Source organism: Peromyscus californicus, unplaced genomic scaffold (assembly GCF_007827085.1).
Source record: "Peromyscus californicus insignis strain IS unplaced genomic scaffold, ASM782708v3 Scaffold_8__1_contigs__length_139910024, whole genome shotgun sequence".
Lineage (NCBI taxonomy): Eukaryota > Metazoa > Chordata > Mammalia > Rodentia > Cricetidae > Peromyscus > Peromyscus californicus.
This window is the reverse complement of record NW_026294606.1, coordinates 74,103,190-74,130,107: the sequence shown is the minus strand read 5'-3', so window position 1 is coordinate 74,130,107 and position 26,918 is coordinate 74,103,190. Positions and strand designations below refer to the sequence as shown.

General features: G+C 41.2%; 1 protein-coding gene and 1 long non-coding RNA gene across 3 annotated transcripts in view; one reads left to right on the top strand and one right to left on the bottom strand.

The window, feature by feature from the left end:
* The first annotated feature begins 97 nt into the window (after positions 1-97).
* On the top strand, positions 98-25,142 carry Enkur (enkurin, TRPC channel interacting protein). Of its 2 annotated transcripts, none has more exons than XM_052728814.1 (5): positions 98-406; positions 8,690-8,835; positions 11,059-11,282; positions 16,243-16,389; positions 24,638-25,142. In XM_052728814.1, the coding sequence occupies exons 1-5, from the start codon at positions 330-332 to the stop codon at positions 24,809-24,811; spliced, it is 768 nt and encodes a 255-aa protein (XP_052584774.1). In that variant the 5' UTR covers positions 98-329; the 3' UTR covers positions 24,812-25,142. The 2 variants fall into 2 exon arrangements, with proteins under 2 accessions (XP_052584774.1, XP_052584775.1); XM_052728815.1 differs by lacking the exon at positions 98-406 and adding an exon at positions 438-555.
* The window catches only part of LOC128104062 (uncharacterized), a 61,847-nt gene continuing 37,975 nt past the window's right edge, over positions 3,047-26,918 (bottom strand). Inside the window, exon 3 of the long non-coding RNA XR_008215854.1 lies at positions 3,047-3,654. This is a non-coding gene — a long non-coding RNA (uncharacterized LOC128104062). The remainder of the gene's footprint in view (positions 3,655-26,918) is intronic.

Here is a 26,918-nt window from a genome sequence, read left to right as displayed (position 1 = left end):
GCGCAGGAACGTTCTTACGTATTTCTCAGGCAGAAGGAGTTACAAAATAGGGACCAGAGAAAACCAGCCCGCCACTGCCCGTTTCCTAGCAACTGTTTCCACAGCAACCACTCGGTCGACAACGCTAAGCAGTCTCAGGAGGAGCAGAATAGTTTCTTCCTGAAAAGGGGTTGCTACGAAAGGGTCAAAGGGAGATTATTATACGAAAGAGAAAATTTAGTTCCTTGTTAAGAGAGCAAGAAAAGAAAAAAAAACGGCGAGAAAAGGAGCAGAGACCGTGGCATAGGTAGCCAAAAGTTGAGTAGTTGTTAAGGAATCCTTTGGTGGCCATGGACCCATCCTGCACTTCTGAGAGTATTTATAACCTCATACCCAGTGACTTGAAGGAGCCGCCCCAGCCTCCTAGGTATGTGGGTAAGCAACAGTGACTTCGGCTCAGAGGAAGCATGGTGACGCCTTTTAAGGACTTACTGGGCTTGCATAGCGTAGGACTTTTAAAATTAAAGTCTATTTTTGTTTTAATGAAATAACCTTGGGTGGCAACTTAAAGAACAGGTGAACAGATCTATTTAGCTTTTCCTAATTCACAGAGGACGTGGGCTAGTGCTGTGAGACGGTCATATTATGGCCATAGTCTCCTGCTAACATGTAATTATTGATCCAGTTATAGGTGGTGTGGTGTCTAGTGCGAAATTTCATGTCGTTAGAAAGAGAAAAATCAGTTTTATCAGTCCGTTTTAGGAAATTCTGTGTTTGATTTTAGGAATTCCGTGTCGTATTTGACTTTGTGATCTCTCTTTTTGTACTCTTTTGCCTCCCATACTTCTTGTCTAAATTGAATTCTCAAATTTGCTTCTAGGCCTTGGTACTTGAATGGGGTTAAACAAAGATGGTGGACTAGAGAATATTTTCTAGGATTTTTTTGGATGGTTTAATGGAAGGAATATAGGTGGATGGATAGAGATTCCAAAATATATAAATGAGGGAATTTTTTTTGGTTATTTATGTTTCTGTTAGACCCCCCCCCCCCAAAAAAAAATCTCCAAATCTCAAAGAGGAAACTTCAAAATAAATGTCCCGGATACTCTGCCCTGTAGCTACTTCTTAAACTCTGTTGATGTCTGAGAGGGGAGAAGAGGGCAGTCTCATTTTGACTCATGAAGGTCACAGCCACTTTAAAAGAACCAGCACTTAGGTTCGCATACCTATTCCAGCATCCAGGAAGCTGAGTTCAAGGCTAGCCTGGGCTACAAAGGCAAACTCTGTCTCTAAAACCAAACAACCAAGAAAAGAAACCAACCCTCTGAGCTTTAAAAATCAAGATTTACAAATCATTGTTTTGGAGGCGTAGAATCAATTTTCAGTTGTTTTCTGATGTGGAAAATAAATGAGATAAACATCTCTAAGGTTCCCTCCAAATGTAATGGTCAACTTCTTGTTACTTGGAGTTGTAACAGCAAAGTGTAACTCCTTCCATTTTAAGCTTGAGTAGCTTAAACCAGAGCAATCACAAATATTGTACTTCCATTGGCTTATCAAAATCTAGTTGAGGTCAGGCAGGGACATAAATGCTGACACACTTGTGGAGTTTACAATGTTCACATTACTGGTGGCTAAATTTGGTCCAAAATTTCCATAGACTGTACCAGATAAACTTCCTCTTCTCTATAACACACCAAAAGAAACTGCCTTCTATGGAATACTGAATTTGGATGTCATTTTATTAGTTCAGCATTCTATTAATTAGTAAAGAGCTTACTGCACCAGGGAATTTTGAGGTTTTTTTTTTAAATAACAATTCATCTGGTCCCTGCTCTGTGTATAACAGTGCCCTAGTATTCTTGCACATGTCTGAAGAAATAAGTACAATAAAATACGTACCTAGGATGGGAAGGAATAAAGGAGGTGCCCTAAATAAGGTGAAGTCAGTTTCCCTGTTAGCAGTAATGGTGAGAGGGTTTTGACAAGATGCCACACACGCAAACTACTGATTTGTTTTTAAAACAGGATAAAACATTCACCCTTTTCCTTCACCACACTACTGTGAGCTTGTTCCCCTCAGCCTTCTCATTAATAGACTTGATCACAAGAAAATATTTAAGTACAAATCCTGTTTGCATCACTGAATTATAATCTGAGCCCCCGGGGAGCTGGCCACGGCTTTGAAGCCCTGACAAAGACTCCTCACTGGCTGCACTGTGATGTCCCACACGTCAGAGTTAACAGTCTTCTTGTTGGACAGAATTATGAACATTAAAATGTTGATTAAGCCCAAAGTAATGTATTATTTAAAACCCTAATGAAAGTTTCAAATAAATGAGTGGAAGAGATATTTCAACATGGCAGTTTGCACTTTCTGACGTATGAATGAAGAGAAGGACATGGCATACAAACGAGGTTTTGTCAGCAAGGAAAATTGCAGCTGCCGTGTTCATCTGAGTCACCACCTCTCACCCATGTTTCTGTAGCGAGGATGCAGTAAAAACGGTTAGCACACCTCACTGGAATTCTACCTACAAACCACCGGGGAAAGAAAATATGCCAACACTACCAGTTAACGTTAGCTGCCAAGGAAATCTGTAGATAAGTGAACCTGTTCAGAACATTGTTCTTTACAGAACAAGGTTTACCATCTTATGCAAATGACTCTGTGGGGTATATTGTGATATGAGAAGCCATTTTAAGATGTTAGGAACTTAGGCCAGTTGTTAGATTCACCAGAATTCAAATTTTTAGCGAGTAAGACTGTGTCTTTATTTTACCCAGGACTCAGGAAAAAACAAAGTATTAAATTGATTTAGTTTAAAAAATTAACTCAGCTGGGCATGGTGGCCCACACCTTTAATCCCAGCACTTGGGAGGCAGAGGCAGATGGATCTCTCAATTCAAGGCCAGCCTGGTCTACAAATCAAGTTCCAGGACAGCCAGGGCTACACAGGGGGGAAACCCTGTCTCAAAAATCAAAACAACAAAAAAAACCCTCAACATACATGTCTACTAGTAAGAAGAAACACAGATACTGTTGCAACTGGTACTACCCAAAGAATCATGTCCAACCTACTAGTACTTCGGATGTTCCAGACACTTATTTTTCACAATCACTATTCACTCCCACAGGAACTCCATTAGATGATTAGTATTATCTTAATTATATGGAAGAGAAAAACTCAGGTCCAGAAAGTCGAAGCAGGTAAGAAGGACAGGAGCTAAGACTGCCACATGTCTGACAGCAAGGTCCAAAACTGGCTCATCTTGCACACTGCCCAAAGAAGGGTCGGAAACCGGATGGATGCCGCTGCTTCGGTAGCGTTCGCCTTTGGTTGCTGACAACTTCTCAAGTGTCAGATACTGTTAAGTGTCCATACACTGTTTTCTTCCCCTACAATAAGAGATGTTGCGATGAAACTATGGTGACAGAAAACTCCGATGGCATTACAGATGAGATGGAACACGGCACGTGTGCTTGGAAGTCTTAAATCTGTCTCAGGTTAGACTCGGCTCTACCAGAAAGCAGTCAGTCATCCACAAAGGAAGAAACGTGACTCCAGGTCACTGCGTCACGGGCAAACATTAAACTGTCATCGAGCAGAAGTATGGGGCCCTTTATAGGGAGACTCGAATATGCATCCTCATGGATCCTGGATCGATGACACACTGTGGGATGAGGACAGGGGTCAGCGTCAGTCCCACAAGGAATGTGCCATGTTTCATTGGTCTGATACTACTTCAGTGCCAGCATAATTTAATGAAAGCAGTTTGAACAAAAGTGTTGTTCTCTAGTTTAACTGGGTAGATTTTCCTGGTATTTGGGTCAGCGCTGTCCAGTAGGAATGTAATACACTAAAACATTTTCTTACAGTCATTTTTAAAAGAAAAAGGAAGGCAAAAGCAAAACTCACCTTAATGATGTACCTTGTTTCACCCAGTGTATCTCCAGGACAGTCATTTCAGTATGTGGCACTAGACCCATTTCGAGTGTTTAATATCCACAAGTACTGAACAGCAGAAATCTAAATGAATATATTGACTGCATTGACATTTGCCAACTTATTTTTTTCTCAGTAGCTTATGAGAGATCATAATTAGACTCAATGAAACACACCTGCATTCCTGGTGATAAATTAAGTACAGAGTGTACCTGGGACAACTAACCAGTCTGAGAGTGGAATTTCATCTGTTTTTTTAAAAAATAATTACTTTATATAGTCAAAAGGATGAACTGAAAATCATTTCAATGCCTGTAGGTGAACTTACACAGTATCTAACTAAATGTAATAAAAAAAAAATCTCAAGAAATAGTTTGGAGGACTTTATAACATAGTTCAAGCCCCAGAGTCAATATTAATCTAAAATTGAAAGCACGTGCACACGTGCACTCTCTCTCCCTCTCCCTCCCCCTCTTCCTCTCCCTCTTCCTCTCCCTCTCCCTCTCTCTCTCTCACTGTGGTTTCTCAGATGTCTCATTCACTGAAAGGAAAAGCTGAAGTTCTTTCAAATTACCAGCACATTTGAGCATATTACTTCTTTGTGTGTCATTTTAAAATGTTATAAAATGGATTACTATATGGTGATTGTTAGCAGTAAAATAGTTATAGTATGTTAGTTGAGGATGACAGTTTTAGTTTCAAAATAACTTATCTCTAGCCCAGTCTAATATAAGTAGACAGCAAATCCAGTTATCTGATAAAACTACCTGCTACATCTTTAGAGTAAAGCCACACAATTTCAAAAATGTAATAAAATGTAGCTATTTAAAAGAATATGCATTGCTGGGCAGTGGTGGCACACTCGGGAGGCAGAAGCAGGCAGATCTCTGAGTTCGAGGCCAGCCTGGTCTACAGAGTGAGTTCCGGGACAGCCAGGGATACACAGAGAACCCTGTCTTGAAAACACAAAAACATAATAATAATAATAATAATAATAATAATAATAATAATAATAAATAAAAGAATAAGCTTTGTATATACTGATATGAAAAGGTATCACACTATATCATATTTAAAAAATAAAGTTTCACATATACATGTACATATATCTATGAAACAACAAGTATTGTAAAAGAGTCCCATGAATTTGATAAAGAGCAAGAGAAGTATATGGAATGGTTAGGAGGGAGGAAAGGAAATAGAGAAATTATGTAATTATAAATCTCAAAAAAAAATAAAAGAAATAATCAAATATGTATATATATATATGCAAAGCTGAGAATTTTGATGACTGTTAGTGCCTAAGGGGAAGAAAACTTAAAAAGACAACAACAGATTAAAGCTGCAATTTCTATAGATAAACACAAACTGAATTTACACTGTAAAATCAATTGGAGAAATTAAGGGAAGGGAATGAGATTATTATTCATTTGTAATTAATTTGAAACAAAAATTGTTACAAATATAGAATAAAATATCAGAGTTTTATGTGACCAATAAATGTTTTTTGATTCATATACACACAAAAAGTACTGAATCACACATTTTCAAACTAAGAAGGAGGTGGCAATAGACACACCCTGTTTCACATAAAAGGAAATTCCCTTATTGATGGTGACACCTTCTCTGTCATCTTCCACAGAAGCTCTAAGGCCTGGGTCTGGCCTGAAGATTGCTTCCTGAAGTTGTCTTGTGATGTATACATTTCCAAAATGTTCCCAGCTACTGAGTTCTCGGTTGAGGAAAAGCCCTAAAACATAGAAACAATCTGTGTTCGCAGACACGTTTGTGTATCCTCATGGGCATGAACTGATAAGGTGGATACCAGGCACGGAGAAGGGGGCGTGATCAGAGTGAAGTTGTACAGACAGGAGATTGTCAAAAATTAAAAACCCAAATTAGAAACAGACCAGGTAGAAAACAGATTACCCCAAATTCCACATCCCTAAGGATTCAAACAGTTATATTTTCATGTATTTCCTTCTGACAATATTAGTGCAGATATTTTGCTATATTTTTAACTTGGGTAGTAGATGTTACACACACAATTTTCATAACGTCATCAGGTCCTGGGAATTTTCTAAAGTTATTGAGTATTCCACAAAATGGAATCTATTTTTAATTACTATTAAACCAAAAAAAAAAAAAAAAAGATAGCCAAACTTTGGCTTCCACGTGAGGGTGGGGTTTGTTCTTTCACCAGAAAGAGTCGGAGGAGAGGACACCTGGAACTAAGGGTTTCAAACACCAGAGAGTGGACAGCAGAGAGCAACCCTCCCTGAGAGAAGGAGCAGGAATGAGGCAGCCTGCAGATGCCCTAACAGACACTCCAGAGACTACTTCCCGGCCAAAGTCCAAAGAAAGGAAAAAAAGCCCTTGATTATCCCAGAATTAAGAAGACAATTTGGAGTCGGAAAGACCAAGATCTAGAATGCACAGTGAGGTGCACCAGAGAGCAGAGAACTGCCTAGAGAGGGACAGAAGCCTGCATGAGATTTCCTTGAACTCCTTGATTGATAGTGTACATATGTATGAAATACAACACCAAGAAAATGACCCTCAGAAAGCAGCAGCATTCACCAGCCAGTGGTGAGGACTTCTTATACACAGGGTAGAATCGGAGCAAAGTTCTGAGGCTGAAGACTTAATATCTAGCCTTAAAATGACCACTTTTTCAACTATGACAACTGCATTCCAGACTCAAGCTAAAGAAATGTTAAAACAATAGAAAAAGAAAAAGTTAAAAAAAAAAGTCAGGAATCAACGCTATAAAGTTCACATTACTTGGCATCCAATAAAAAAAAAAAAAATGTAGAAGCAAGCCAGGCATGGTGTTGCGTGCCTTAAATCCCCATACTTGGGAAGCAGAGGCAGGTGGATCTCTGATCTCTTCAGGGTCAGCCTAATCTACAGAGTGAGTTATAAGACAGACAGAGCTATAGAGAGAGAGACTCTGTATCAAAAAACAAGCAAACAAACAAACACAAATACCAACAACAATGTCCAGGCGTGCAGAGAAACAGGAAAATATAAGATCTAGCCTAGAGGAAAAGCAGCCAATCTAAGTAGCCAAAAGTGTCACAAATCAGAAAATTACTAGACAAAGGCATTTAAAGCAGCTATTTTAAATATCACGTTCAAAGAGAAAGGGACTAAGATATGGGGAGAAATGAAAGGGGGTGGGGAGATACAAGTCTAACTTCTAAATGTGGAGAAGACCATGTCCAAAGTGAAAACAGCACATTGAGTGGGCTAGCAACAGCGAAGGCACTAATGAAGAAAACAGAAGCAAATCTAATGACACCACAACAACACAAAATGAAACATGGGGAGTAAAGACCAGAAAAGAGAACAAGGCACTGGCGAGCTAGGGACAATGTCAGCCGACTTGTAAGTCAGGCGTGGTGGTGCCTACCTTACATCTCTCTCTCTCCCATGTGGTCCAAGGGTCAAAAACAGGTCATCAGGCTTCCTGACAAGTCCCTTAACCTGCTGAGCCATCTCACCAACCCACAATTATAGACTAGAAAGCACATTAAGATCAAATGACACAGACATACAAATGAAAAGTGACTGGCTCAAATTTCTATGTAGTCTGTGAGAACATCCCTTTAAAAATAAAGATATCAAGCACAAGAACCGGCCGATTCAGCGATCTGACTGGCTTGGGTGGGGGTCCCCTTCCTCACCACCTCAGGTGTGTCCCTCTCAAAGCCCCGTGCTGGGGAGAGGAGGAAGACTTTTCCCTGAGACAGGGAGCACCATTCTTCAGTCAAGGGAATGCAGTTGAGAGACTAGCTGTGTTTCGTCCATGGTACAACCTCTCCAGGGTATACAGAAGCGTTGGTTTCTGTTTTTAAGGACTGAAGCCATACAAAGTATATTCTCCAACTATAGTGGAAATAAATTAGAAATCTGAAAAGATAAATGAGAACCCTGAATCTGTGAAAACTGAGCAAACACATGCAAGTAAACGTCTAAAGGAAGACAGTATAAAAGGTATTAGGGTTGCATGAAAATGGAAGGTGTCCTTTCTTTTCTTTTCCTTTTTTTCCAAGACAAAGTTTCTCTGTGAAGCCCTAGCTGTCCCAGAATACATTTGGTAGACCAGGCTGGTCTCTAGCTCAGAGATTTGCCCACCTCTGCCTCCCAAGTGCTGAGATTAAAGGTATATGCCTCCAAAGCCTGGTGAATGATGTCCTTTCAAATGTTTGGGATGCAGTCAAGGCAGTGCTTAGAGGAAAGTGTATAGCTTTAAAAACTCAGAAAGTCCTAAAAGTTAAAAATCAAATATATTTGTATTTATAACTTAAGAAACTTTTTTTTGAAAAGCAAATTACATGTAAAGCAAGAAGAATAAATATTAAAGAGCAGTGAAGAAATCATTGAACTAAAACATGAGTGACCACTAGAGAAAATCAGTGAATTTGGGTTCATTGAGGAGATGATTAAACTGCCAGCAAGACTGACTGGCTAGGACTTGGGGTGGGGAGACACAGCACTAAGATCAGCAGTGAGAGATGAGACAATCCCAATCGATGCCAGGGATAGACAATAATACGGAGATAAATGAACACCTTTGCCTCCGCATCTCCTTAAACTTCTAGGTCATAAGTGCAGTAGATGCGGTCAGATCATTAAGCTATGCCCATTCTCCTTTATCAATACAGACACATGTAAATCAGACATGTATGCCTGTTTTTAAGCTTTAAGTATTTTGCACTAGAAATATAAATGCTGTAACTTTAAATTTTGAATTTCAGGTACACGTCAGTGTTTAGAGCATCTATAAAAAATGACATGAAGAAATCCAAAACAGCAATGAAAACCATGGGGCCTGCCAAAGTTGACGTTCCTTCCCCAAAGGAGTTTCTAAAGAAACATTCAAAGGAAAAAACACTACCACCTAGTAGGTTTAATCGCTTCCTGTTTTAAATATTAGAATTGTTGGCAAGTAATTTAGCTACCCCATTATTTTACCTTCAATCAATATTAAATATACGCAGGCAACAGCAACTTTACCTCATAGTGAACGGGGCTTGGGCGTCTAGGAGAAAGTACAAGCAGAACTAGAAAGAGAATGGCGGGTGGTGACTTGGCTCCATACAGACTCTTGGTAGGGCAAGCATCGTGAGCTACTTCTTGACCTATCCAAAGAGCCTCCTCCTCCAACGTCATCTGCTTCAGCATCTTGTCTCCTGACTTGTATCTTTAATTCTAAGCATTTATAAGATGGGTTGGCACCCCAGGTACAGTGTCTGATTGGTGGCAAGGCTGCCCCTCATCTTGACTCCAGTCTTTTCTTTTTCTGAGAGATGAAAATTACAATGGTTATTATCAGTTGTTGAACCAATATCAGATGGAATTAGGGACCACTCTAATAACTTCTTTTTATTTAAATTACCTTAAAGACTTTACTCCCAAGCAAAATATTCACATTGTAAGATACTGGGTCTATGGGTTCAATATATGAATTCTGGAAAGATACGTCAGCCCCAAGATGAGGTTAATCCAACCCATAGACTTTTAACAGCAATTATGTCTTTCCCCTGAAAATGGAAGTAATATAATCTCACTTGTAACAGGACACCAGAGCTTAGGAGCCTCCCAGACCTTAGCACAACTGACTCCATGATGGAAGTACCATTCAGGCTGTAAAACTCAGCATGTAGACAGCACCACCTGCCAAAACTGAAACAAAGGCCTAACCGTCAAAGTCCATAGTTCTGGGCAAGTCTCCAAATGTACTAACCTTGCCTTTTGTGCTTAACAGCTCACCCTGAGAAAGGCTCAGTGCTACACTGGGATCCCCATCAGTGTAGACGCTGGCTGGCTAGTAAAGACTTCCTATTGGCTTAAACCATGTCCGAACAGCCTTCTCGGGTGAATGCCCCCACAACATCACTGAGAAGACAAAGTCAGCTAATGCAGAAGTGACTAAAGCCTGACCACAGTAGCCATGGTACAGTTAAGATGGGAGTGAGGCCCCACCCGATAAGAGAGTAACTGTCTTAGTCCTTAGAAACACACTTTAATTATTTGACATTTTAGAATAGAAAAGCCATGGTTATGTGACTAGTTGGAATTGTTAAACTGAAGAGGCTGTGTTAAACGAAGCAGTTCCATCTGCTATTATGAAGACTGTGTGGAATAGAGAGAAGATGAAGTCTGGTGGCTGCTCCTTTAGGATGGTGGAACACACCAAAAAGGAAGGAGTCGGTGATCTTGGTCATATTGGTAACTTCTGAAACTGTGTGTTGAGTACACAGCAATTACTCATTGTAATTAATTTCTGTGAAAATATCCACAGATCATTAGGCTTCCAACATCATTTCTTTTTTTTTTTTTTTTTTGTTTTGTTTTTTTTGAGACAGGGTTTCTCTGTGTAGCTTTGGAGCCTGTCCTGGAACTCACTTTGGAGACCAGGCTGGCCTCGAACTCACAGAGATCCGCCTGCCTCTGCCTCCTGAGTGCTGGGATTAAAGGCTAACATCATGTTTTATCAATTTATTCAATGACTTTGTTATAGTTATCTCTTTAAAAAACATAATTATGGATAATACTGATAGCATGCTGAAAATATGTTTTTGTATTTAAACACTTTTGTATTTGAAACTTATTTAAATGGGAAAACTGAGTATGTGTTGTTGGAGTATTTTTTTTTTTTTTTTTTTTTTTTTTGAGACATGGTTTCTCTGTGTAGCTTTGTGCCTTTCCTGGAACTCACTTTGGAGACCAGGCTGGCCTCGAACTCACAGAGATCCGCCTGCCTCTGCCTCCAGAGTGCTGGGATTAAACGCGTGAGCCATCACCGCCCAGCTTATTGGAATCAGAAATGTAGTAGTGATCTATCATTAATACCCTCTTACTCTTTTATACTGTTTTTCAACATCAAATTGCACTTAATTTTAAATTTTGATTATTTACAATTGAGGTATGATTGACAAATGAAAGGCAATATATTTGATGTACACAAATCAATAAATTTGTGGATATATAATTTTTATCTTAAGTATTTGCATATAACATTAATGAAACCTCAATACCAGTGGCAAATATCTGCATGTCCTCAATAGTGTTGAGTAGCAATCGTTATTTTCGAACATTAACAATGAAATGTCATGTTTAACAGAAAAAAAGTTTAATAGGGGCACTCCCAAGAAGCCTCCAGTGCCCTTGAGGACCGATCATCCAGTCATGGGAATACAGAGTGGAAAAAACTTCATAAACACAAATGCCGCTGACGTCATCGTGGGCGTGGCCAAAAAGCCCAAGCCAGTTTATGTTGACAAAAGAACTGGAGACAAGCATGATCTTGAAACTTCAGGCCTGCTCCCCAAGTACATCAATAAAAAGGTAGTACTTGATTTGTCAGCGTGAGATATGAGATCCCCAAGTCCTGCAGGGAGCTCCTAATCTTCTCCATGAGATAGCTACACAGTGTGCTCCCTGGACAGACCACAGATTCTGCTCATTGCCACTGCTCTGGGGTCGGTGCACAGTTAATATCTAAAGCATGAATGCTGTCTTCCTCAGTCTGAGTTATCAATGTACTTAATAACTACAGCAGACATTCTCTAAAAAATGTCTTATCAGTGAGGTAAAAATGTCACTAAAGGCAATCACTACTGTAAATCTGGAGAAACCCACCTGTCAGGAGGTCATGAGACGTAGTCATTCAAGTGTGTCAGCTTGGGAACAGAGTGAGAGATCTTAACAGATGAGGCTCCAAAACCACCCATCCTGTCAATCTCTCTGAATAACCCGCGTTACTATTGTAGTGATTTGACTGGAGTTTGGGTAAAGATTGCAAGCTCTGTAAAGGGATTAATTATTTTGGGTCACTAATTTCTGTCTGAAAAGGTGTTCATCAGAAAGGGATATAATTTTATTTGCCAAGTGTTATGTAAACTTAAGTTTAATTGTTAAAAAAGATTTTTAAATAAAAAAGCTTGCAAGGAAAATATACAAATCCTACCCTATTTTATATATTTTATAGAGCATAAAAGTGTGTATGTGAACACATACTAAAATAGGCTGCAAAGTCCTAAATATTAATAACAAATAGTAGTAAGTTGTGGCCAGAAATAGAGGAAAGAGAAAAGGAAGGAAGGAAGGAAAGAAGGAAGGAAGGAACGAAGGAAGGAAGGAAGGAAGGAAGGAAGAGCTTGAGGAATAGAGGGAGAGAGGAAAAGGGAAAGAGGAAGAGAAGGGGGAAAAAGAGAGGAGGGGAGGGAAGGAGAGGGGAGAGGAAGGGAGGGGAGGGGAAGGGAGAGGAAGGTAGAGGAGGGGAGGGGGTGGGATTTCAATAGTGAGGAATGAGTCCAAGTAAGTCTAGTGGTCCTGCATACCCCCCATGAGTGCAGAAAGTGAAAACAGACTCCAGGCTGCTTTCAGAACTCAGCACCCATTCTCTGGGAAACGTCTCTCATCCAGCAGGTTAAGGACACCTCTAGACGAACTCAGCTGTTTTCTGGGCATCGGCCACAGGCTGAGAACTTTCCTAAGGCTCCTCAGGATGCTTCTTCCTTTTGTGGCACATCTAAGGTGCTCATGGTTCTTGAAGCATCATTGGGAAAAGTGGACTCCTGGCTCCTTCAAGCTACTTCTAACACATTATTGATCTGTTGTTGTATAAATTTCTTCTCCTTTGGTGGTTGTGATGGAAACTGCTGCCCACACTACCTCCTCTCTGCTGTCTCTGTTTATGCTGCCCACATCAATGCATTTTCCTTTGGAACAGAAAACAAATTGAAGTATCCATCACAGAAACATAAAGATAGCAGATTAATGTATTACCTGTGAGTGTTTTATCAAGCCATAAAGCAGCACACACTTGTTTTCTTTTTGCTGGTCTTCAGACTTATTCAACTTTTCACTATTCAGAGTTAAGTCTTTAAAAAAAAAAAAAAAAGGTCTATGGTTAGATTGGAAAGGCCGTAGGTAGCACCTCAGTTTGGTTTTCATTGCTCTGATAGACATAGTGACTAAATCCAGGGAGGAGAGGGTTTGCCTACTATTACAGCTCACAGTCCATCAGGAAGGGAAGTCAGAGCAGGAACTCAGGGCAGTGACCTGGAGGTAGGAGCTGATGCAGAGGCTGTGAGGAGTGCTACTTACCGGCTTGCTCCCCGTGGTTTGCTCAGTCTGCTTTCTTATACAACCCAGGACCTCCCACCCAGGATGGCACTACCCACAGTGGTCCCTCCCACATCAACCATTAATCAAGAAAATGCCCCCACAGACTTGTTTAGAAGCCAATTTAATGGAGGCTCAAATTTTCTCAATTGAGATTCCCTCCTCCCAGATGACCCTAGCTTCTGTCAAGTTAACAGAAAACTAACCAGCTCCAGGTAGTAAAGGGAATCCGATTTGGGGAAAACCTAATTAGACTTTTTTTTCTCTTTTTCTTTCTTTTTTTCTTTTTTGATTTTGCTTGTTTGTTCTAAATGAAGTATATGGCTCGGCCTGGGAGGAGGGGACTGGACCTACCTGGACTGAGTCTACCAGGTTGATCTCAGTCTGTGGGGAAGGCTTTGCCCTGGAGGAGGTGGGAATGGGGGGGGGGACTGGGGGGAAGGGGAGGGGGAGGGGAGGGGGGAGAACAAGGGAATCCGTGGCTGATATGTAGAACTGAATTGTATTGCAAAATAAAAAAAAAAAAAAGAGATTGTGGAGACAAACTAAAATACGAGTGAGCACATGAGGTGTGTAGCAAGAATAGTGAGTTATCGTTCTGAATTCCAATTTGTCACTTGCTAACTTTGGGATCTGTGACAATCCATTGCATCGACCATAGGGTAGAGTGAGCGAGCGTTAAATGACATTAAGGCTACTAAGCATCTGATGATGCCTGGCACCTAATAAAAGAGCCAAAAGAATAGACATTATAATAGAACATTAGTGACAGGATTCATCAGCCCCCAGCCATTTAGCTTGTAGGAACACTTAAGATCACTGAAGCTTTTGCTCATTTGCCAGACTTCTTTTTTTTTTTTCTAAAATGTACAACTCTGGTCCCTTTCCTAACATAATTTGCCAAACATAATCTAACCTTTTAAAAAGTATTTTTATGATGAAGCAGGGTGGTATGCATGTGCCACAACTCACATGCAGAAGTCAGACGACTTTGTGAGAATCGTTGTGAATAGTTTCCACGACTACCAGACCCTCACTGCCACTTCCTCAGAGACACCTCCCCGGCTTCTTTAGCTTCAATTGCTTCTGTTTTCATTACGCTTCTCAGCCCTTATTTACTTCTGGACATACACACATATTGTTTTATACTTATCCCTCTCAGTGTTATAGAGGGGGTTGGTTTCAGAACCCTTGTGGGTACCAAAATCCACAAATGCTCAGAGCTCTCACGTGAGTGTCTTTAGCGGATGTGTGTAACATACATAACCTGTTATGGGCCTTATTTTATCTCTAGACTTCTTAACATAATCAATATAGGACAAATACTATGCACACCATTGGTACACCATGCTGTTTAAAGAATAATAACAAGGAAAAAGTCTGTACATATTCATTATGGATATAGTTTAAATTTTTAGATTTTTTATTTTTATGTGGATGTATATTTTGCCTGCATGTCTCTCTGTGTACCATGTGTGTGCCTAGTGCCTGTGAAGGCCAGAAGAGGTTGTTGGATCCCCTGAAACTGGAGTTACAGATGGTTGTAAGCTGCATGTGGGTGCTGGGCACAGAACTAGGTCCTCTAGAAGGACAGCCAGCACCCTTCACTTCGGAGCCATCTCTCCAACCCCAGATACAGGTTTTTTAATGTTTTCCTCTCTTGAGGTTGATTGAACACATCTCTCTACACAAGAATAAGGATTCAATGAGGAAAGAAATCCTACTTTCCTATTCACTATTATTTTTAGCACTCAAAAATTCTCAAATTCTTTTTTGAAATCTGAACACAGAGAAATTGTGTTTCTCTAAAAAGTGATAATGCGTTCACTAATTTGAAGGAACCACAGTCCATAGCCTCACCATCAGTCCCTATAAGCAGCTTAGGAGTCTGAAAATGCAGCTTGCCTTTCCAAAACAGCATTAAGGGCCTGGGCCTAGTTTCCCTTAAAGTTGTTCTGCATGGTACTGTTAAGGGTTTGTTCTTACGGTTCCCTTTTTATTTAACCAGATTACAAAAAAAAAAAAGAGACCTCTGTGATATTTGAGAGATTTCAAGTAAAAGCTGAATTACATAAAATATAGGGGGGAAAGACCAACTCTGTTTTTTTAAAAGACTTATTTTTTTTTAACTCTGTATACATGTATGTTCATGTGTATGTGAACACAGGTACCGACAGGGAAGGCACGTCAGATACCCTGGAGCTGGAGATACAAGTGGTTCTGAGCCACCCGAGTGGGTTCTGGAACTGAACTCAGGTCCTCTGCAAAGTCAGAACATGCCCCTAACCACTGAGCCTTCTCACCAGCCCCAGAAAAGCCAACTCCTAAAAGTGAATTTTCTGGGTGTGGTGATGTTAGTCTCAGCACTCAGAAATCTGGGGCAGGTGGATCTCTATAAATTGGAAGCCAGTCTGTTTTATACAGAGAGTTCAAGGCCAGCCTTGACTACTCTGTCTAAAAAAAAAAGTCTAGACCAATAGTTTTCAACCTTCCTAATGCTTCGACCCTTCAATACAGTTCCTCATGTTGTGGTAACCCCAATCATAAAATAATTTTCCTTGCTACTTCATAACTGTAATTGCGTTACTGTTATGAATCATAGTATAAATATCTGTGCTGCAGAATGGGCTAAGGCTACCCCTGTGAACGGGTCATTTAATCAGAGCGTCGTGATGCACAGGTTGTGAACAACTGGTCTAGAGTCTAAGAATGGACACTGGTGGCACTCAGAAGAGAAAAAGCAAATCGCTACAAGATCTCTCTTCTTTTAGTGTGTGTGTGTGTGTGTGTGTGTGTGTGTGTGTGTGTGTGTGTGTGTGTACATGTGTGCACATATATGAAGGGCAGAGGACAACTTCTAGGAATCACTTCTCTGCTTCCACCATGTGGGTCCAGAGGATTGAACTCAGATTATCAGACTTGGTAGCCAGCCCTTCGCCTACTGAGCCAACTTTCTAGTCCAGTATCTCATATTAAACGACGAGGTGGGGGGGGGGGGCGAGGAGGAAATCAAGGAATTTTGTCAATTTGCAGAGTTTTTGTTTGTTGGGTCCTTTTTTCTTCTTCAATATTTAAGACAATAAAATTGCTTGCTCTCTAGTCCTTAGTTGCTACGCTCACACACAGAAGACTGAGCACAGGATGCTGATTAGTTTTTTTTTCTGAAAAATCCTCACAGGATTATGGTATCACTCCTGAATACATATGTAAGCGAAACGAGGATGTAAAGAGAGCCCAAGAGGAGTATGATAATTACATCCAGGAGAACCTTAAGAAAGCAGCTATGAAGAGACTTTCCGACGAAGAACGGGAGGCAGTTCTGCAGGTGAGCCTTCCGGAATTCGCTCCTCTCAGCCTCTCTAGACAAACCCCCATCAACTCCACCACTGAAGCCAGGGCTTTGAAGTGTCTCTTCGGTTCTAGCAGAAGTGCACAGAGTAAAGCTTACTCTTTGGAAAGGGAAAGAAAAAAAAAACTGTAGTTCAGAGAGTCTTAAAATATTATATTTCTAATTTGTGAGTATTAGTTGTAAGGAAGTCTATTTTCTCCTACAACAAACTGGTATTTTTTAAAAGTAAGAAAATAGTTACTTTCATTTACTAAACTTATTTTTCAAAATTCTCATAAATGAGGTATTTTTCACTAGATGGAGCTCTAGAATAGTTGAAGCTGTCCCCAAACAATTTACATTTTTTTCTTTCCAATGACTCAACTTTCCAAAGTATTAAATAAATGGGTGTTAGATTTTACATATGTTTCTTCTGTTTTGAATAAAAGGGCCAGAAGACCTATTTTCATTGTAGTTGAATGGAAGAGGTCTGTCTGGAGTGTGAGACATCACGAGATGAGCAGGGCATGGCACTGTCATTTGCACAGAGCACTCATTAAGCACCTGCGTGGACTCCTCCACCATCATGCTATCCCTTAAAAAAGTGAAATCATGATTCTTTTTAACATTTATTTGAAAGCTTTCTGCAAGACAATATCCAGTGACCCCATAAAACAAGAGGATTGTTTGGGGAGATGGTTCAGTAGTAAAGAGTTTACCTGACAAATGTGAGTACATAAAAAGTGGAGTTTGATCATGCATGTTTGTAATCCCGGGGCTCCTGTGCCAACACAGAAGGGGTTGATTGATAGGAGAGAAGCTCACGGGCCAGTTAGCCTGGTGTATGCAAGAGACCCTCTCTCAAACAAGGTAGAAGGTAAGAACCAACACCTGAGATGATTGTCCTCTCACCTCCACACAGACATCATAGCACACACATGCCCATACTCATGTACACAATGTGCACACACACCATAAAAAACAAAACTCTTTCTTTTATTAATTTCTGTTGAAAATGGGTTATATGCCATCACAGAGTCCTAATGTTTAATCGATGGCATCATGATCACCAATTAAAAAAATTATTAAATATCCATTTTGTACACAGTATTAGCCTGAGCCATGAAGATACCATAAAAGGTATAAGGTATGATTTTGCTATAGAGTTCTATAATCTTATTGATGAGGCATGATCTGTATAATGTACCTGGATAGACAGGTATGTGTATTTGTGGGTGTGTGGATCTCAAGTTTAACAGTGTCCCAAGGTAGTAGTCAGCACAAAAAGATATAGATCTTAAGTGGAGCCCTGAAGTGCAGAGTGAGAAGCACCCATCCACCAGGGACCAAAGGGCAGGGGCTTCTCTGTTGAGGAGGTCATGACAGATTGCTGAAGTGGGGGGGAGGGCACTGGCAGGCAGGGACTGGGAAGGCTCTTGGCCCATTATTTTTCCATTATTACTTGGCTTCAGGAAGCACATGCCTCTGCAAAAGCCAGGTCATTATACCTGCATATTGTATGAAGCTGGAAAATGGGAACAGGAAGGACTTCCTTAGAGAGTGCAAAGGCTCTTCCCTCCTGTGCCTTTTGGCTGTAGTGGAGAGACACTTCAACTTCCTCCTCTGGTCACCCCAGAACCTCTCTTGGTGTGGCAATGGCAAAATAGTGACTCCCTCACGGAATGTCTCACTCACTAGCCAGCGCAGTTACCCGGTTACAAAGCCAGTTGCTGTCCTCGTGACAAGCCCCGGACCTTGCTTCCCACCCAGTTTGAAGATGCAGGGTTCTGTGGCACTGCGGCCATATGCCTTCAGCTCATTCTTCATAAAAGCAGCAGTCTCATGACACCTGGAAGGGACCATCTGCTCTAAGGATTCCAAACACCTCATTTTACAGATGAGCAGAGTAAATGCAAATATAATTCATAGATTCATCCGTGCAATCATCTGTTCCTTAATTTGTGGACATCTCTGTGTTTATGGGCAAGAAGAGCATAACACACAAAATAAGCACAGTCCTTACTCCAGTGAACTTGAACTCTAGATATACTTGCCTTTGGCCACATATTTTCAAGTCCATGAGTCTGGACTAAAGTTACATCTAACAAACCACGGGCTGGTGTTTTCCCCCACCACAGACAAGATGGGTGAAAGAGGAAGTTGTATGAGTCTGGGCTCCAGGAAACGGAAGGCACACTCAGCTTGGGTTGTGAAGGGAGTTCTAGAAGGAACTGTAGACAAAAGTGAAGTCCAGTGAAGGGAACCAGCAAGACCCTAAGACCTCCAAGACTAGGGACAGGGAAATCCAGCACCATCTACAGACATGAAGGCCTGTGAAGGATGGGGACAAAGGGCCGTCCGTGTTCTCAGAACTTCATGACCTGGAGAGACCTCACAGTATCGATAACGCAGCCCAAGTGTGTCCGCAGTACAGCAGGCAAGGGGCAGAGGCCCAACCTCTCCTCCTCCCAGCAGAGCTCCTTGAAATTCAGAGGACAGAAGGACAGAAAGCGAGAGAGCCCACGGGATCCACTGCACTGTAGCCGTGTCACGGGCAGGGCAGGAAGGGGGAGAGAGTTTGGGAGCCAGTGGGCCCGGAGACAGGAATCAGAAGGCTTTTCTTATGGATTGTGGCTTGCTCTTTGAATTTTTACCTCATGAGCTATATTATTTTAGTACAAAAACAGGAGAAAGAAAAATGAAAAGAGGAGAAATTCCTATTGCTATAATGGATAAAAGACTATTTTATAAGATAAAATAAACAAAAACAAAAGGTTTAAAAACAGCACAGAGGCTGCATCAACATGATACAAAATTATATTGAGTTTCCATCCCTAGCTGCTGACTTTGATCCAAACACTGTTGTACATCCTAGAAGCTAAAAGCAAACTATCCTTCAGAAAGAAAGCCACAGGGTGGAAAAATGTGCTTCTGGGACCACAAGTAATAAGAAAATATTCCCCAACTCGTTTGAAAACCCTTTGATATTTGAAAGTGTATAAATGTATACATTTTCTCTCTGTGGTAGGCACCCCTGTGGTGCACTGTGGAAACATGTTCAGGGTTCATAATGAAGGACTCAGGGAAGCAGAGTCCCTCTGAGAACTTCTCTTAGGATACATCTCATGTGCTATTAAAAGCTGCATTGACCCGTGTCCCTCTTGAGAGAGTTAAACCTGGGAGGGAGACTATGGCTTCTACCTTTCGCCACCCTAGATCTTTGGTTTAATCTGATTCAACAAGGGCCCAAATCACCTGTCCCATTTCCCCAACCAATGTATCTTCTGGAGTGTAACCTATCTTTTCATTGCCTTACCTAAATACAGAATTAAATCACTGAAACTCCGTCATCCCCCAAAGGTTTCTACTTAGTGTGATGTCCTTGTTATATAAGATACTTCCAACCCTCTTTGTTCCACTTACTTTGCTTAGTGTGAATTACTTACACAAATTAGTGGGTATCACTGTGACATTTTTTTCATGCAGGCACTTAATGTGCTTAGATCGTATTCACCCCTCCATTGCCTTCTCAGGTCTCCTCTCCCTCCTACTGATCTTTCCCTTTCTAGTTCCTCACCTTTTTGTTACTGAGGTAGTTTGAATGTAATGGGCCCCCATACTCTCATAGTGAGTGTCACTATTAGGAGGTGTGGCCTTTTTGAAGTAGGCGTGGGCTTATTGGAGGAAGTGTGTGTCACTGTGGAGGCAGGCTTTGAGGTCTCCTACACTCAAGATACTGCCCAGTGTCTCAGTCTACTTCCTGTTGCCTGCATATCAACACAGCATAGCAGCTCCTTCTCAGGTACCATGTCTGCCTGCACACCATCATGCTCTCCACCATGAGGATAATGGACTGAACCTCTGAAACCATAAACCACCACCTCCACTAATAAAATATTTTCCTTTATAAAATTGCTGTGGTCATGGTATCTCTTCACAGCAATAGAAACCCTAATTAAGACAGTTAACCAATTCTGTTTTGTTTTGTTTCGAGACAAGGTTTCTCTGTGCAGCTTTAGAGCATGTTCTGAACTCACTCTGTAGACCAGGCTGGCCTCAAACTCACAGAGATGCCCCTGCCTCTGCCTCCCAAGTGCTGGGATTAAAGGCAAGCACCACCATCGCCCAGCCAGTTTTCCATTTTTAAAGTTAGCGTACATAGTGATGGGATTCAGTATGCATTTCATACATATGTGGCTTTAGTCTCTGTTCTAGTTTGTTCCCCTCCCATCGGCCTCTCCCATGTCCCCTGGCCTGCTCTAGCCTGTCCCTTTCTTCACATAGTCCTCCCTCTGCTTTCACGTCACATGGTTCCATTATCCTCTCTTCTAGTGCCTTGCTTAAGACCTCCTTCCCCCCTCTCAAGACATGTTGTGCACCTTCACCCATTTTCCTTATCCATTGGTCTGTTGACAGACATCTGGGCTTGTTCCCTTTCCTAGCTATTGTGAATACCGCATAAGGAAACACGGAAATACAAGGATCTCTGGAGAATGTTGGCTATGACTCCTGTTGGTACCTAACCAGGAGTGATGTAGCTGGGTCATGTGATGTTTCTATTTTTGGAGAAACTCCTATAGCGTGGGAGTGGCCGTACCTAGTTCAGAGTCTGCAGCAGTTTGTAAGGATTCCTCGCCCCACAGCCTCACCAGGATTTGTTGTCATTTATGTTTTTGATGACAGCCATTCCAACAGGGGTGAGATGGGATCTCAAAGAGGTTTTAATTTGAATTTCCTTCATGGCTAAGGATAGTGAACATTTTTCAGGTATTTATTGACCATCTTTTGTGTTTCTTCTTTTGAGAACTATTGGTTCAGTTTCTTAGTCAATGCACTGATTGATTTGTGGTTGTTGCTGTTTCCCATTCTGAAGACAATCTCTTCACTCTGATGATTGTTTCCTTTGCCATGAAGAAGCTTCTTATACATTTTAATTTTATCTTACAAGTATGAGCGTTTTGCCTGCATGTATGTGTGTGCACCTCGTACATGTCTGGTGCCTGCCGTGTCCAGGCAAGGTGTTGGATCCCCTGGAACTGGAGTTACAGACGGTTATGAGATGCCATGTGGGAGTTGGAAATCAAACCAGGGTCTTCTAGAAGAGCAGGCAATGCTTCTAACCTCTGAGCCCTCTCTTCAGACCCCGAAGAAACCCTTGAATTTCATGTAATACCATTTGTCAATTTGGGGGTCATTTCCTGTGCTACTGCCATGCTTTACTGAAAGTCCTTGCCTATGCCAATGATTTCAAGTATTTCATCTGTATTTGTCTCCAGCCATTTCAAAGCTTCAAGTCTTACACTAAGATCTTTTTGGTCCATTTTGAATTGGTTGTAGCATGGTGTGAGCAGTTTCATTCTTCTACACATGGGAATTCCATTTTCTCAGTACTGTAATTTGAAGAGACTGTCTCTTTTTCAATGTATGTTTTTGATACCTTACTCAAGAATGAGGTGGTTCTATCTCTGGGTTTATTTCTGGGTCCTCTATTCTAGTCCGTCAGTGTGCATATCTAGTGTTGTGCCCGTACCATGCTATTTTTGTTACTATGACTCTGTAATATAATCTGAGATCAGATATTGAGATTCCTCTAGCATCACTCTTTCTGATAAGGATTGTTTTGGCTATTCAAGGCCCTTGAAAATTGGAAACTGACTCATATGTTCAGAGGTGGAGGCAGGGTCAGTACAACTAGTGGACTCCAATCCTTCCCCAGCTTTATACTGTTGCTGAGTCTATACTGAAAAACTACAGATGTTCACCAGGTCTGTCTTCACTTTGGCAGCTTTCCTTTTCTTATCAGGAATCTCTGCTGGCCGCAGGTAGCTTTTCAGCCTATGGGCTGGGTCGTTCTCTCACCCTTCAGATACCTCATGGATTGCATCTGTGGGGTGGCTAATGTTCTAGCTAACGAGGGCTCTCAAATGTGGGCTACCTACTAAATGCCTTGGGAGTGTGAGAAGCCACCACAGCACTGAACTCTGTCAAGCAGAAAACGTGTTTATATTAGCAAGAACTCTTGAGCCCTCCCCCTCATGTTGGAGGGATGCAGCTGTCGGGTATACAGACCACGCGTGGAACGTCGGGCTTCTGGGGCTCTACAGAAGTGAAGGTCAGTAATCGTGGTTCAGAGGTTGTTCACACTAAAACCCATCTGACTGCAGGGCTATTCTGTGTTGATGAGATCTGTTCCTGGTCCCCAGGGTCAGATTATCCTTCCCCATGTACTTCCTTGCCCAGCTTCCTGTCGCCTACAGCCTGGACTTGTCAGCATCCAGACTGCTACTCTCCACTTCCGCCTCCAGAGCCTTCCCACACCCTGGGGCTATGGCAGGCCAAACTGAAGCACCCAGGCCTATTCTCACGCCTCAAGGAAGCTTGATTTTTAATAGGTTTTTGCTCAAGATGCTGCGGGTTGGCTGCCCTGAGTCACCCAGAGTGACACTGTGGGATTTCTCACTGTCTCACCAAAATCCACAGCTGGAATTGCAGCTTGTGAATGCTGATTTGGGTTTGTCCTGATGGTGGGACTGCCTGTCTCTTGCGTGGTCACCTTTCAGAAATGGCATCTGCTTCCTCTTACCCTGCATGGCCCAACTTGGTTTTCTCCTTATTCTTGTGGCAACTGGTATTTCTTCTGTTCTTTGGGGGCATCCTTTTACTTGCTTTGTGGATTTACAAAGCTCTTTCTTTCAGTCTTTAAAGTGGAGTCTACTTTTCCTTTGTGTCAATGAGTGTGCACGCGTCTGTGCATGTGTGTGTGTGTGTGTGTGTGTGTGTGTGTGTGTGTGTGTGTGTGTGTATGCATGTGCGCTCATGCACATATATGTGTGGAGATCAGAGGTCAATGTGAGGTAACTTCTTTCACTGTCTACCATATTTTTTTGAGAAAAGGTCTCTCACTGAACCCGGAGTTTACTAATTCAGCTAGGCTGGATGATCTGCAAGCTCCTGGTATCTTCTTGTCACGTGTGTAAATAAAATGATCTATGATCTCACAATGAATAGAAAGCACTAGTTTATAAAACTTCCCTGAATGAATTCAATTAGTGTTTTAAGCCCATGTTGTCGGTGGAGCCCCCTCCCTTCCCCCCGTGCACTGTGATGAGAAATGTAACTAGGCAGAGATGGAAATGGCATTTATAGCTCCTAAGAGATCCTTCATTTGGAATTTGTTGATTTTAGAGCCCATAAAACATGAACTATGTTATTGAATTAGCATGTGTTCTACATTTAATGACCTTCCAACCATGTCTAGAATACATTAACAGGAAGTGTGGAACCCCTGACTATATGGAAGATGACTTATTCTTTGTAATATATTGAAAAGACATATAAAAGGTCATTGTAAAATTGAAATTTTTTTCTTACAATAACATTTTGTCAAATAAAATATGATATGCCAGTCAGACATCCAGGCTTATGGTGTGACTTCTGTGTTGAAGAATAAGGAATAAAACAGAAAATTCTGGGCAGGGAAGTTGAAATTCGAGGGTGGGGATGGCATGGCCAATAAAGTGCTTTCCTTGTGAGCTTGAGTCTCAGCACATGGATAAGAATGCCAGGGGTGATGACATGTGCTGTGGACCAGCAGCAGTAGAAAGAAACAGGTAGACCCCCGGGGACTTGCTGCAGACTAGCCTAAGTCACATGCTGAGCTCTAGACCAGTGAGAGACCCTCCCTGGAAAAAGGTATGGGGTGGGGGGATGGAGGTGGGGGTTTGGGGGGGTTGGTCCTGAAGATGACACATGGAACAGTTCCCAGCTTCCCTGACTTGTACGCACATGGCCATGCACACGCAAACACACATGCGCACACAAATATATACACATGCATTAGAACGCAAAACTTTTCTAATTTATGAAATACATTTCCAAAACCAACTTTTACTTAGGGCTATCAATTTTCAGATTGTTGATTTTTACCAAAACATTTGCTGTAAGCTTGGTTCAACCCTGCTCATAACTCTGCATTTACCCGTGAGATGCTAAAAACAAGTTACAGCCACACTGACCTCAATGCAAGTAAATCCTCCCAGCAGGGACAGAGCGGACAGCAGAGGGCAGGGCTTGGCCTCTGTGCACTGTTTTCTGTTCCTGCGGCCAAGTCCTGGCCCAACCGACTGACATGTTAGCATTTCTAAAGCTGCTTTCAGCAGCTTTTTTCACCTACTCCCTCTTTGTCCCTGGTACAGTTTCATCATTATTTCCTTTCACGGTGTCCATGTTTCTTCACCATTTGCAGGGGCTGAAGAAGAACTGGGCAGAGGTGCACAAAGAGTTCCAGTCCCTCTCGGTCTTCATCGACTCCATACCAAAGAAGATTCGCAAGCAGAAGCTGGAAGAAGAAATGAAGCAGCTGGAACACGACATCAGTGTCATCGAGAAGCACAAGATTATCTACATTGCCAACAAGTGAATGGATCGTGGCAGTTTAGAAACAGAAGAAGAAGAAGAAAAAAAAAATCCACAGAGGACATAAAAATAAACCCATGCTTTTAGAAGAGGACTGTAAAGAGAATAAAAAGTTTTCACCAAAAATGTAGGCAATGTTGAAAGAATAACTGAAGTATTCACTGTACCAGAGAATATTTTCTCCTCCAATGTCACGATTCTCCTTATAAACAAACCATTAAAGTTTGAAGCTCCATCCTTGGTCTGTATTCTATGATATCAGTTGTATCACTGTGTACTTGTTTTGTATAAACATAAATTTTGGACCTTGAAAAATAAAAACATTTAGCATTTCAGGTTTTTTTCCCCTCTTCTTTGGGTGACATCAAGAGCCCAATTCAGAAAACCACGCATGTCAACCAGAGATTGGAGCCTGTGATTTCCCGATACTTTGAAATGTTGCTTCCAAACTTCAGAGATTTGAAACATATAATCTCAGGGGTCCGGTGTTATTTGTGATTATTCTTAATTCTAAATATTTTCAGTATCCACAGCATTATACATGATAAAACATTTCTTGAAAGGAAGAAAAAATAAGACAACTTGTGAAATCCAGTGAGAATGCACCCATCTGGCAGACTCTCTTTAAGGCTGAGCATATAGCTCAGTGGCAAGACCTGAAGGAGCATGGAGTGGGCAGAGGGGAGGACACTTTAGATTCCCAGTACACCACAAAATGGGAGCACAAAGAATAAGAACAGAAAAAATGATGGAAAAAGCCAATATCCTGATTTCAGACTATGATGTCCTGCTGCATCATATGATTTGCTATGAATATTCATTTAGGTGGGGTCTGTTTTTCTTGGGGGTCCTATGGAAGTATCAATTTTGTGAGTTCCAAAGTTATTTTTTATAAGATTACACAACTTATTAAGCAACAGATTTATATATCTAGAGGTGTCCTCAACTCAAAATAAGAAACAAATCTACACATATCTAAGAAAGAAATTACTTATTTCATGAAATTTAATTATTTATTTGTTTTTTTGAAATAGAGTTTCTCTATGTAGCCCTGCCTGTTCTGGAACTTGCTCTGTAGACCAGGCTGACCTTGAACTCAGAGCTCTACCTGCCTCTGCCTCTCTATGAAATTTTAAATTAGGAAAAGTTGTTTAGGCATCAGTACTACAAACTATCAGAGCAATATAGTTTATGCTATTTACACTGGTTTTTAACCTATGGGTAACACAGGAAAAATACAATAGTCCTTTTGAAACATTTTAAATGCACAGAATTTTACAAGTTCATTAAAAAGCTTGTATACTTAGGGGAGAATGTTTATATGGCACTATTTTTGAAAATTCATTGTAAGATTTGTTTATGAACTTCTTAATTCCTTTATTAATCAAGGGCAATTATAAGTTAAAGGACAGTGCAGGACAAATAAAAAAGATGTTACCTGGTAAAATCCCACTTGTCCAGCTAAGAGCTGCAACACTAAGCCCAGAGGAACTAAATAACCATAATAGAAACCTAGTCCTGATCCCACAGTTCTGCTCTGCTGGTCAACAGGAACCCTTTGCACATATTCAGAACCTCAGACTTATGGAGTGGACAGGTTCTGTCATGTCCAGAGACCAAAGGACCATGAACTAGTCAGCCTACAAATGCGGAGTACTGTTCCAACCTCCACTGTCAAAGTCACCAATTACAAATTGCTGTAACAAACCCACCCTAATCAAACAAAGATAAGCTTCTCATTTACATCACTACTTGTGTGAATGAGGGAGGAAGTACTTAGTTCTTGTCTAGTGGCCTCCCGTGCCCACCTGCCTTCTCTGCAGGATTCAGGTTATGATGTCTGGGTCAGTATTTTGTTAATGACCTACCACGCAGATTCATTTTCAAATATTTCAAAATCAGTAGCAATACAAAGAAATCCTGATGATTTCAGGCTTAGAAATGTTCTACTCTGGAGTCACAAGTGGGCGTTATCTTAAATGATAGTCGTGATTGAGACTGTGGTTTTAACAGATAGGGGTTTTGCTTACCTTTTGTAATTGTTCACTTAAAAATTATAGACCTTTTTCTGTTTCCCAGAATGTTGTCTCAGATGAATTTGTTACCTTGTC